Raw genomic sequence first — 13,516 nt, forward strand, 5'->3', positions numbered from 1 at the left:
AGTAATCAACCCTACTGAAAGTAGAATATATAATTCTAGAAACATTACATTGAGGTGCTCTAGTTAATTTGTAATAACAAAGGAAGGAGTCTTGAGCAACCTACAAATGCAAAACACATTTGTTGTGACTTAGTCTTTCATGAACCAAAGCTTACTTTACTGGATACTTTGAAATTTAGAAAATTAAAAAATGGATAGCAAACCTGGGACTGGAATGGGATGTAATACTATGTGGGAACTATACACAGAGTAAGAGCTGATCTTGTGTAGCTAGGCATAGCTGAAATCATAGCTGAAAAGTTCCTACTTCTGCGTATTCTTCCCATGTTTTTTGTTATTAGGTCCCCTCTTCTTGAATTTATGCCCAAAGAGAAGTTTGTTTTGTTTTAAATGTTACTATATGTAATTTTTTGTTCTTTTCTGTCTATAGGAAATAATTGTTCCAGTTTACTACAGTTTAATGCAAATTCAGTGATGTGTTGCCTAACCAAATTGCTATGGACTAGTGAATCTTCTCCAACTGGATTCATTCCTTTATTTGTTTAGATAAGAGGATTGTATTGTACAGTATTTGATCATTTGTAGCTAACTGGCCACAACTTGAGTGAGATAGTTCTTTAAAGAATCCTGAATAAGGTATATTTGACAACACACATATATTCATAGCTCTTTAACAAAATGATTCCATTGAGCACCTTTAGAATAAATTTGAAATTTTGGTTAGTATAAATTAGAATGTAATGCAGTGAATACAAAAATGCAATTAATAGGGAAAAACGTTAGGATTTTTGGTCAGTGCTTTGGTAGCTGATATTGAGAATACATTTTTGAATTACAGCTTGTATGGTAGAATTAGGGAGCATGCAGCCCTCGTTATCACAGGCTGCTGATCTCACAATAGCATTTGTATGTTGCTTTTATGCACATCCATGACTTAAAATTCATTAGATATGACTTTCCTCTTTTGTCCTTTTTTCCTTCATCATTCTTTGTAAATTATAAATTAGTTCTCTTGTACAAAATGATTGTCCCATATCCGCATGTCCTGCCCCATTTTCTGCATGAAACCACGTTAATAGCAAACCTTTTTAAATTTTCAGTGAGATAAATGGCAAGTACCAAGAAAAGGGTGTAGCTTATATAAGAGACCCTAAGTGAAACATCTTATATGTGGGTTGCACTCTACCAGTCTTGAAAGGAAAACATGTCCAAATTCATACATCATAATAATTATCAGGCCACTTCTAAATCCATGCGCATGCACTTTGAAGTCACCCACTGACTTATGGCAACCATATGAATTTCATAGGGTTTTCTTAGATAAGGGGTATTCAAGTAGTTTTGCCAGTTCCTTCCGAAATATTTAAATGTTATTTCTAAGCAATAGTCATTAATAACCAGACCAGAGACACTGAAGTTGAATGAGGTTTTAAAATAATTTTCTATAGAACAAAATATACAGCAGAAGCATTTAGTCTTTGAACAAAAGAAACTCTTTGCACAGTGACAATAGATGAAAATTTGAAATACCAATTTCCCCACATCAACAGGTAGCAGCAAAAATTGAAAGGGAAGTAACCTGTGTTGTGTTTAATAACATTAATCCATGATTAGGCAACACATTTAAAGTAGCACATCTAAATGCCAGCTTTGTGAAACTGATAATGTAATATGGTACGCATCTCGAAATAATCGCAGGAGCTTAAAAAAAATCAATGTTCATTTATGCATGATGCAAATCTCTAGTAGGAAACACTACCACATAAAATTTCTAGAAATAAGTCAGCAGCCTGATCAATTGTGTGTAGGATCAGAAGTTCTAACAGCAGTATAATACTGTAAAAGCTGTGTTGGCACCCCAATCAGTTTCTCACAGAATGAACATGTGAGCAAACCTGAATATTGTTACTCGTTGAAATATTGATTATTGAAAATAAAAACGAGAGATGGTTCAGTGGTTATGCTGTGTGGCACATAGGCATGCCCACCCCATCCATCATCCCTTCCCTCAAAAGAAAGTGTCACATGAGTAAGATCTGTTGTAGGGTTTTGGTTGCTTGAAGAGCCTGGCCAAAAAGAGGAAACTACTCTTAGCACATGTTGTTTTCCATGTGGGAAAGGCTTAGATGTACCCAGGTCCCTTTAAGAACACCTGGCACTTAACAATGGAGCATGGCTATAGTGAATGACTTTTACACATGCTTTTATTTTTACCACCCCTCATTATCCCAAGAACAGGTATGCAGTTTGTAATTTTAAACTTTACCACCTGGGTCCATCTGGAGTGTGTTTGTTTTGAGTCCCACAGTTGTCTCTATGCTTCCAACACACACTGATTCTGCTCAAGAGGTCAAACTGACTCTCAGGAAATCTCTAGAAGTACTATGAAACTAGACTCTTTTTAACCTCACTTTCTCAAAATGTCCCAACAATAAAAGCGGCAGATTTTTTTAAAAATAAAAATAAAAATAGAAACTATAAAAGCTGAATTTTATGTTACATTTATCCGTTTACTGCAAACATGAATTCCATGCTACAATACTATATATTACCTGGTATTTTTTTCATCCAAAGTGCTTCAAACAACTTGTAACAAATACTTTCTATTGAAAATAATAGACAAAATGTATCTGTCCCACAATCCAAATAGGAAGTTATTAATTGATAGAATATGCAGAAATACTGCTCAGAACAACCCTGCTTTGTATTCCACTAAAACAAACTAGTTGGGGGTGAATCAGAAGATTTCTTTTGGATGTACTACTATATGCTATTCCAAAAATTGAATACACCACATTGTGTACTTACAACAATTCAATGCGTATCAGACTGTCTCCTTAATATAAAGTAGCCAATTAACTATTTAAGAACACAATACTATTTATAAACTGCATCAACATTACTGATCCAATTAAGCACTGCCATTTTTTTCTACTGAAATATAAAGATGTTTTTAAAGTATGCAAAATACTAAATATTCACTCAAAATTGTGGTTATTATAGATTGCATAATGAACTTAGATTTAAGCATCTAGCGTGTCGTGTTTTTGTTACGTTTTCCAGAGCTTGTATACTGCCTTTTTCTTCACAGTTGCAACATTTAATATCACATGTTCCCTGTGTGTTTTCACACTTAGAGCACATCTTGATTTACAGGGAACATGATATTAAATGTTGCAACTGTGAAGAAAACCAGTGTTACAACTGGATCCTGATCCCGCAGGGCTGGAAAACATTTTGAACCAGAAACTTCAGAGAGGACTGGAAGGGAAATAAAGTTCCCAGTGATCAAGGTGTAGAGCTATGGTGAACTTCTGTAACCATCACTACATATATATACTGTAACTCTAAATCTTAGCCAGAGCTTGTATACTTCCTATCCCAGCTGTTACTTCAATTTGCTTACTATATTACAAAAATTGTGTTGGTATACCCAGTTATTCTATATATCCAGCAAAGGAGTAACTGAACTATATTTTAATTTATTCATATAGTAATGCACTACTGACTGAAAAAGCATAGCATTTTCGATTCAATATACAAGGGTTTGGCTAAATCCTGTTTCACATATTAGGATATGTTTGGAAGAAACTTGCTTTCTTGCAAACAGGCTTATATACAAAGGGCAGAGCGTCTGTTAAATTTGTAAAACAACCATCTAAAATATTGTATGTTGGTGTGTGAATGTATAAATTAAACTTTTATCATTGTACTTATACAATGTCACAACTGGTCACAAATTTTCGTGTTACATGTGCAAATAAATGCAGCTGTCTGCAGTACTGACAAGGATTTTTTTTCTGTGGCAAATGAACAGGAAAATGCTGTGGTCCTAACTGCTTATTTGAACACCTTCCTAGTATAACCAGAGCCTGTCCTAAAAACCATTTATTTGCTCTGGTAGAAAACAAGAACCTCTGGCCAAAGATAACTGTGTCAACAGCAGAATCATAAATTAATATCACCCACCAGTGGCAGACACAAGTTATATAGGCACCCTATAATCTCTCCGACATTTAGGTAATTTCAGGTCTGTGAAGATAGTTGGGATAGAGATTTAACAGTTGCATCCAGTTGTTGTATTCAATGCTCTTGTTGCTCATGAAAATAATTTTTAAGAATACAAGTGAGGCAGGCATAATCTTCCCAGAGCCACTCTAGAGAACCAGAAACCCTGCAAGATCATGTTTCAGTGCCACAGAGGATTGCAGTAGGGAAAAAAGAGGGCTGAAAAGCCTGATACTACAATGAGTAGCACAATCAGTTTAGGCAAAGGAAATAATTTCCTTTTAGTACATTACTGTTTTGCTTAGAGCTGTGACCTACTCTCACAAACTGAGTTAGGCTCTCCACTTAGATTTCAGAGTGTGGCAATTACTGATACTCCAATTGTTTTTCAGGTCTATGAACCCATGTGTCCAACTCAATATATATATATATATATATATATATATATATATAGCAGCTAGGATCAAAAAAGATGCACCATTGACTCTTCATCTCAAGAGTCAAACTGTGCCAAAGAGGTAGGTATTTGGTTATAGGTGAAAGTCCCCTAACACTTGCAAGAATATTGGTTAAGCAAGAGGGAACATGAAATCACAGTGTCTCTCACAGACAGGAAAAAAACCACACAAAAAAGTTCACATGGATATTACAAAAAAGGGAGTCTGTATGTACTGAGCAAGCAGTTTTTCTAAGAAGATACCCAGACAACTCTTTCAAGTTTCAAATAGGCTGGATAAGTTATGATGAAGCTGTAGTTTTCATTTAGTTTTTAAATGTTAGTGAAAAACTATAAATAAAACTTGTAAAAATACAGTTGCAAGCAGATACAAAACTATCAGGGCAGTTCTGTCAGCCTGTCAGCTTTGTTACGGATGTTTAAAGTACTGGATCTGGGATCTTAATTTGGCTCATTTAAATTTAATCTGTTTGACTTCATTATATCTTCAAGTGGCTTGGAAATGCAGTGTTAGGCTACATTTTGCTGCATACATTTGTGGAAATACGCTCCACTGAAATGAAAAGGTACTTGCTTCCACATATAGACTTGAGGTGTGTGTGTTCGTGCGTGTACGTGCATTTATACATGGCAAAACATTAGCTTCTTAGTGAAATACTCTCTTTCAAGCAGAAGTCTGACTCAGCTCTATTCTGCTCCATTTTTTAAAAAGTCTAGACAATTGGACTTAAAATACAGCAAAATTTACATAGATCACCACTCAGAGAACAGCATACATTGGAAAATAAAGCCTCTCTCCTACAGCAAGGCTTGGGTTTAAAACACAAATAGGCATGAATGCAAAGTGACATCCTGCGATACAGATTTCAAGATCATCATCATCTTCATGCTGCCTACATTCTTGTGCATTTTAAAAGCAAATGCTCTTGGTTCCTTAAAATATACGCATAGATTTGATCCCCTGCTGAACTCTTACTCCCCAAGGCTGTGTGTTGATTGGGTGAAAGTAGAAAACCATGAGGACATGGCTGATTTTGCACTTGTGAGGGCTCCTCCAACTGACTGACCTGCATTTTAAAATGAAGGATTGTGGAAGAGGAGGGAGGAAAGGCTAGTTAGAGACCAAGAATATGATGATATACTCTCATAGAATTGCATACAGAACTTCCAAATAAGAGTACTAATCTGGGCATCCCTGTTGTATCATATCATGCTCAAACTATTTAATTTCCTCTGTAAGGAGGATAAACATCTGGCAACCAGCACAAAAAGGCATGCTTCTAAACCTGTTTTATATTGTGTTAGGCTTCTAAGGGAGTGACACACTGTTATTGCCCAGATGGTACATAAAGCATCTTGCAGAAAACTTTACAGACATTTTGTACTACAACTTTCATCAGCCCTAGTCAGTATAACTAGTGGTGAAGGACAATAAATAGGAAAGGAAGTGTTGCAGACTGCTGTGAAGCTTAAGGGGGAAAGCAGCTCAGCATATGCACTGAAACCTGGTACCATGAGTCCAAGTGGCCAATAATACCATGTAACATGATTTTTGTCCCTGAGTTATAAATATCATTTCCTAATGGTTTCTATCATAAAAACATAGGAAAAAATTATTAAACTGAAAAAAATAGTTTTTGCAGGACATCCTGCAGCACATTTTGCTGTAGTTTTTCAATGAATATCTCACAGAGTCTCTATCAATTTAACTATTTTCAAAGTAAGTACTGCACAATTAAACAGTAAATAACACTTTCAAACCAGGAACAGATTTTTTCAAATTTTGTTACAAAATTGTCATATTTATATATTTATAAATTTTATATATATATATATATATATATATATATATATATATATATATATATATATATAAAAATTTTGTTACATGTAATTACCATATTTACTCGAATATACTGCACCATCGAGTGTAATGTGTCTCAATTTTCAATGCGCACATTATAAAAACCCCCCCCAGATTTGCCCTTGAATGTAATGCTCCCGAATTGCCAGCTTCACATGGTTCCCAAACGGCTTCATTCATAAGACTTTCAAAACTGAGGGGGAGGTTTCAAAGGCCTCGTGAATGAGTCCAGATGGGAACTGCAGGGGACTGAGCCTAGGGGGGAGCAGGGAAAAGACCCCGAGGGCCTCCCAGGAGGCAGTATACATGACTAAGTGGTAAGAACGACTGGGCCACCCGTGAGGTGTTCCTCCTCCTCTGGATCTCATAGAGCTCTAAGGTTGCCACCGCCACCACCGGGAACAGACTCTTTGTGCCTCCCTGCCTCTCTGTCCAGCCTCTAAGGTTCTGGGTCCTTCTGGGCCTTTTCATACAGCTGGGTTTATGTACATGATTATAATGCACACCTCAATTTTGGCAATGTAATTTGGCCAAATAAAAGTGAGCATTGGGCTTGGGTAAATATGGTATGCAGCACCTATTTGTTGGCCCTGGGTTGGGCAGGCAAGGAAAACTGAATGAGTTGCAGGTATTCAGTGCCTCAGCTTATTGTCACAATCACACAAACATTTAATTGGGGCTACATTTTCCATGAAGTTCTCCTGTCCTACTTGACACACTGTAACTCAGTTACCTTCTAAGTAATTGCTTCTGTTACTCAAGGTGGCAATGTTTATGTTCAAATATACACAGATACACCCAAATTACCTCCAGATATAGAAAATTGATATTTTCAATTATGGGGTTACTTACCTACAGCTCTTCCTGTCTGTACAACATTCCGACTGGTACTGACCACAGCATTTCCAATCTTCTTACCCCGTTCACTATTCTGAACTGAACTGAATAAGAGGAAAACAGTGGTGGTGTTCTAAATATTTCTATATCTAAGTGCGTTATCATGATTACAACATTTAAACATGAAAAAAATTACAAGTGTATTTAAATGGCTATTTAGCTTAGATCAATAAAGCCCCCTCCTACACTGCCATAGAAAATCCAGATTATCTGCTTTGAACTGGATTATATGGCAGTGTAGACTCATATGATCCAGTTCAAAGCAGATAATGTGGATTAATAACGTCTGATGTGATAATCTGGATTATATGACCATGTAGAAGGGGCCCACCTCCTCACCCTTTCGAGAGTGTCTTAATATTGGGGGCATAGACATTTCAATAAAACTTTACCAGTTCAATAGACATTATTGGTTCTATGTATTAAGGCCTACAGGAAATAACATGACACTCATGTTTACAAGTACAACATTCAAAAGCATAAATAGATATAGCACTTACTGTGATAATCTTAATTTTACATCTGAAACTGAGTATTGTCCTTGGAATGGGTGGCTAAGAAATGTTCAGGAGACAGGAGGGAGGAAAGAAAGAAAACAAAATAGGATTAACATTTAAAATGCATTCTTAGCCTTAAAAACAGTAACAGAAACTATAAAACATTATCTTCTTGCCAAACCACATCAAACTATTTCTACTCCTGTCTGGATAGACATGTTTGGAGGAGAGATTTCAATTTACAAACTACTTTGCAGGAATCCTCTGAATTTTTTCCTCTGGGTGAGATACAGAGCTTGGAAATTTTACTTTTAAAGAAAAATGGGACCTAGAATCCACCAGTCAGAACATGCCATGCCAACTGGAAGATTCTGGAAATTGCAGTTCAAAAATAACTTCCAAACTCATTATATGCAGCCATTCCCTCAAGTTCCTTCTTCTCTTGGTGGTTTCTCTATAGCAGGGGTCCCCAAACTTTTTTAACAGGGGGCCAGTTCACGGTCCCTCAGACCATTGGAGGGCCGGATTATAGTTTTTTTTTAAAAAAGCTATGAACAAATTCCTATGCGTACTGCACATATCTTATTTTGAAGTAAAAACAAAAACAAAAAAGGAACAAATACAGTCTCAATGTTAATAATAATAATAATAATAATCATCATCATCATCAAAATAATAAAGAGGGTTGGAAGAGACCCCTTGGGACATCTACTCCCTCCCCCTTTTGCTTTTGTGCATCACATCATAATCAAAGCACCCCTGACAGATAGCCACCCAATAACAACAACAACAACAACAACAACACCATAATAAACATGGTTGGAAGAGACCCCTTGGGCCATAGAGTCCAACCCCTTTCTCCCTTTGTGAACCAAAACATAAAGCACCCCTGACCAACAACAACAACAACAACAATAATAATACACTAAAAATCAGGGTTGGAAGAAATTGCTAGCCTTCAAGAAAAATGAATCCACGACAGGGCTGCAAAGGAGGGAGTCTGTGTGGCAAGATAAAACGGGAGCCCTCTACCTTTTACCACAGGCATGCCTCTATTGTTGTTTCGCCTCCTCCATTGCAGGAAGGCGCATACCAGGTGAGGGAGGAGGAGGAAAAGGAGTGTGCGAGGTGAGCGAGGAGGCAGGAAAGGCACGCATCTTTCCCTCCTCTCTCGTTCTGTGCAGGCCTTCCTCAGCAGTAGCGAGGAGGAAAGGAGGAAAGGCCCACGCCTTTTCCTCGCCCCGTGAGGCCCTTCCTCGACAGCGGGAAAGTTGCGTGCGTGACGAGGAAATGGCGTGCGCCTTTCTCCTCTCACCTCACGCGCATCTTTCCCACTGCCTTCCTCGACGGCGGCAGCGGGAAAGCTGCCCGCGAGGTGAGGGAGGAAAGTCACATGCCTTTTCCTCGCCTCGTGCAGCTCTTCCTCGGCGGCAGCAGCGGGAAAGGTGAGTGCAGGGCGAGGAAAAGCCATGCACCTTTCCTCCCTCACCCTGCGCTCACTTTTCCCGCTGCCTCCCTCAGCAGCGGCAGCGGGAAAGCGCCCCACGCAGCGGGGGAGGAATGCCTTTTCTTCCCCCCGTGCAGCCCTTCCTCGATGGTGGGAAAGCTGCCCCTGGGGTGAGGGAGGAAAGCCGCACACCTTTTCCTCGCCCCGTGCGGCCCTTCCTCAGCAGCAGCAGTGGGAAAAGTGCCTGTGGGGCGATGGAGATAAGAAAGGCATGTGCCTTTTCCTCCTTCTCCACACTACATGCACCTTTCTTGGCGGAGGAGGAAGGAGCCACCACCGCGGGGGCCGGATAAATGGCTCCGATGGGCCGGATGTGGCCCGCGGGCCGTACTTTGGGGACCCCTGCTCTATAGCATTCCTTCTCCTATTGTTGTGGGTTTGGTTGGGATGGCCAGTTGAATTTTGGAAACACTTCTCTCTAGCTTGTGTTTTGTTTAGAGGAATACTTCAGAGGTTGACCAAACAAACAATCACATAAACACACCTCTAATTTCTTTTACTTCCACTATGCAGGCAGATACAACTGTGTGCTTTGCCTGGCCTTCAACAAAATGCAATGCATTTCAAGTATATACATTAAAGACATTCTAGAAAGTGATTTCCAGAGACCCCTTCAGTTAATTTCTGGGCCTCGCACTAAGATTCTAACTTGTCCTTTTGAGGACTCAAATAACAGAAGTCATAAATGGTTGAGAACCTATCACATTTGGCCATATAAAGAAAGGTTATACTCCCTCTGTAACTAAGGTTATCATATTTTAAGTGGCCCACATACTGCCATTTATCCAGGAGTTATGTAACTTTTCTATAGAACCTACTGATTTGTAACAAGCACTAGTCTATCAGGCAGTCAGAAATATTTCCTGAAAATTATGCTGATACAACAACAACAATTTCTTTTTTTGCCTCTTCTCATGGTTCAGGATGGGGAATGGGACAGTTAAAGTACATCATCAGAATAAAATGCAATCACTAAAATGCATATATTAAAAGATATTTCTAAAAAATACACGAATACATGGAGCAAAAATTAAAATACAACAGACATAGAATGGGAATTTAAAATTCATAATTAAAATTAACTGTGTAGCCCTACCAGAAGAGATAGAACTTCTGTTGTATCTTAAATTCTGACCAATATAATTAAAGACACAGAAGCCCATATTTCTTCCCATGCTTATGAAATGGATGATCCTGCCCGAACAGGAATTTCTTCTACCATATTTTGTAGGTTTTCCTGCAATTGTTTATGGGGAGGGGGTTCCAGAACTAAGATTTTAACAAAGCAAGGCCCTGGGGACTTCATAAAAATCTGCATTTATTCCTCAGCATTAAATTATCACTTTGTATACATTAATTCTTCAGTTTCTTACCAAGGGTTGACCTCTGCAAGAGCTGGGTGTTTGTTGCTGTTCCATACTCGGTAATTGTGGGTGTTCTTCCAAGCTGCTACAAAAGTTGTCCCAAAATCTGACAATATTTTTTCACTGTCTGATGAACAAAACGTTAATTGATGAATAAAAAGTGATTGATATACTATGTACAGTGGGCACTTAGTGTCCATGGATGCTTAAGTCCCATTATATACAATAGCATACTAAAATTGTGCCCCTTTTATGAAATGGCAAAACCAAGATTTGTCTTTTGGGTGTTTAAAAAAATTGTTTGCATGTTGTGGATGGTTGAATCCCTGGCTGCAAAATCTGTGGATATGGAGGGTCAACTGTACACTATTTTCAAGAAAGATAAAATACACCTTCGACAATCATAGTGTAACTGTAACATAGATTTTTATTTTTGCAAACCTAAAGCAAACCCAATTGCCACAATAGCTATGAACATCGAAGTCCCTGAACAAAGTGAGAGTCTCACCATATGTAGTTTTGTAGCAGAGTTTCTATACTCAAGAGATCCAACATCACTGGAGATGAAAGGAAGTTTAATTTGTATAATCAATAGGAAGTAGCAGCACACTTTAAAATTAAGCAGCGCCCTGCCTTTCTTAGTTTCTTTGTAGGTATGTGTTAATTTGGTCATGTGACAGGAAACCTAATTACTTATGTTCCATTGACTGCAATATATTTGCTCTTAAGTATAACTAAGATGGGATTTACTGTGTTCCAAATATCTGAAAGACCTAAGCTTTATCAAAGATTTTTTTTAAAAAAAGAAAACGTGTTGATAAGATGAAGGAGACTATTGTGCACATGCAACTGAATGTAATTTAGACAACACACATTACACATGATTCTTCATACATGTATGGCACTATTCTTAAATAATATGATGCCCGCAAAAATAGAATTTTCTGACCACCGATATCTGGTTTCTTGGGCAACAGATAAACATATAGAGGTTGTTAGTTGCAGGGATACATCTTAACATGGCGTTAGAATTGCTTTGCAAATATTAATCAGGCAAGATTAAGTCTTTAGTTTCTTTACTGTCTTCTTTTTATTCTTCTTAAGTTCAGCATTTTGTCAGTTCATTTGAAAAAACTGACAAAAATTTATGTTACACATTAGGCATACCTGGCTGCAGAGTAGCAGCAAGTAGCGAATGGAGATAGGAACCAAACTGGGCTCGGATCCACTCATCTCCTCCTTCCCAGCCAGTGCCATCTAGGAACACATCGTCTCTGTTGTCAGTTACATGCTTCACTAAGAAGTCTGCAAACCTCAGGTCAGCTGTTGTAGGATTCAAAATCTTTCTGAGCTCTGGATCATGTACCTGGACAAGAGCTTCCTCAATCTGTTGAAAACAATCCCAAGTGTAAAAACAGCTCCAAGAGGGAGAAGGAAATAAAACCGAGCTTCCTCTTACAGGAGCTATTCATTTTCATGATTACATAAACCACAGCTCATGTTTGGAGCAACTCTAGTCCATCAAACTCAACAACGAGCCTTGAATCTCGACCTTCAATCGGGTCCTCTCTTAGTCTGAATTAACTCACAAAAACTGTTGTGGGACTACAAAGAAGGGTGGCTAAAATCATTTACTCAGTCTTGAGCAGAATATAGATGTAACATTTGAAAATGACTAATACAAGCTTGTTAAGACAGCTCCTCAACTTAAGGACGTGTATATTAAATGTGTAGTCATTTTTAATCATACTGTAGTTGTAATGTACACAAGCAGTTCATATGAACTGATGATGTGTTCCTGAGCATAAAAATAACAATAACAATAATAACAATAAATAAGTCCTTGCAGCTAAAAGTTGAGTATTCTTTACCCAGAAATCCGAAACATTCCAAAATTTGAATTTGTCCACAGATGTACCTAAGAATGACACCTTTGCTTTCTGATGGTTCAATGTACACAAAATCTGCCTGTAGTCTGCTGCACCATCTTTAGTCTTTCAAGTACAGACTTTCTTAACCTTTCCCAACCACTTGAGAGCTCAACGTTAAAACTGAATGTTCATTTCTCCAGAAGGCTTCTAGGCAGTTCCACATAATACTTTCATTGCAGAACTCTCACATTTTCAAGCAGGTAATCAAAGAAGAAAGGGAAGGGGAGGGGAGGGGAGACGAGGGAAGGGAAGGGAAGGAAGAGGAAATCCTGCTGCCAGTTAAGTGGAGGAAGTGAGTAAGCAGGGGGAAAGATGGAGCGAGAGCACCCAGGTGGGCAAAGACAAGCAAGCAAGAGGGCAGAGAGAAGAAAGAGAAGAGGGAAAGAAAAGATCAGGGCTAGGTAATATAACCTTTTGGAGCTTGCCATTTCTGCTTGTTGGAAAATAAGAATTTTCTCAGATCAGCTTCTAATAACATTTACTGTGTAGTTTCCCTCATTGCTCAAAATGTGTTCACAGCCCAACTATTTGAGGAACATGTAAAATATTTATACCTCTACAATAGCATCACTAAGATGCTTCTGTTGACGGAAGAGGATATTGGTGGCTCCTGCAACAAAGCCTCGAATGCTGACATCAGAGAGGAGATGGTGTTGCTGCAGTGCCATATAGGGCAAACAAAGGTAACCCTGAAACAGAAAAGGAAGGTCACTTTGCAGGCCTACCTAGTCCATGAGTTTCCACTTTGAACCATGAGTTTGGAATTTGTGTTCCATTGCCACTGTATTTTGATCTTTGCACCATGTGTTTTGCTGCATGTATTTTACAGTGGTGTATTTTTTGTGGAGAATTTTTTTTATTATTTTCAAAATTATTGTAAAAATTATACAAACATTTGAAACATTTTCCATTGGTAACAATGTTTACATTGTTTCCCCTCTTTCTACCTCTCTCTCCTTCCAGGGAACAGTTTACAAATTTGTAAACGGTG

At 38.2% G+C, this 13,516-nt stretch overlaps 1 protein-coding gene across 1 annotated transcript in view; it reads right to left on the bottom strand.

The window, feature by feature from the left end:
* Window positions 1-1,412: 1,412 nt before the first annotated feature.
* Window positions 1,413-13,516, bottom strand: part of avl9 (AVL9 cell migration associated) — a 39,722-nt gene continuing 27,618 nt past the window's right edge. The window contains exons 11-16 of the mRNA XM_003222261.4: window positions 13,080-13,214; window positions 11,762-11,981; window positions 10,604-10,721; window positions 7,727-7,780; window positions 7,182-7,270; window positions 1,413-5,532 (exon numbers count right to left, since the gene is read on the bottom strand). Of these exons, the coding sequence (XP_003222309.1) occupies window positions 5,438-5,532; window positions 7,182-7,270; window positions 7,727-7,780; window positions 10,604-10,721; window positions 11,762-11,981; window positions 13,080-13,214 (711 nt within the window). The 3' untranslated portion in view covers window positions 1,413-5,437. The remainder of the gene's footprint in view (window positions 5,533-7,181; window positions 7,271-7,726; window positions 7,781-10,603; window positions 10,722-11,761; window positions 11,982-13,079; window positions 13,215-13,516) is intronic.

This window comes from Anolis carolinensis, chromosome 6, assembly GCF_035594765.1.
Source record: "Anolis carolinensis isolate JA03-04 chromosome 6, rAnoCar3.1.pri, whole genome shotgun sequence".
NCBI classification, from domain to species: domain Eukaryota; kingdom Metazoa; phylum Chordata; class Lepidosauria; order Squamata; family Dactyloidae; genus Anolis; species Anolis carolinensis.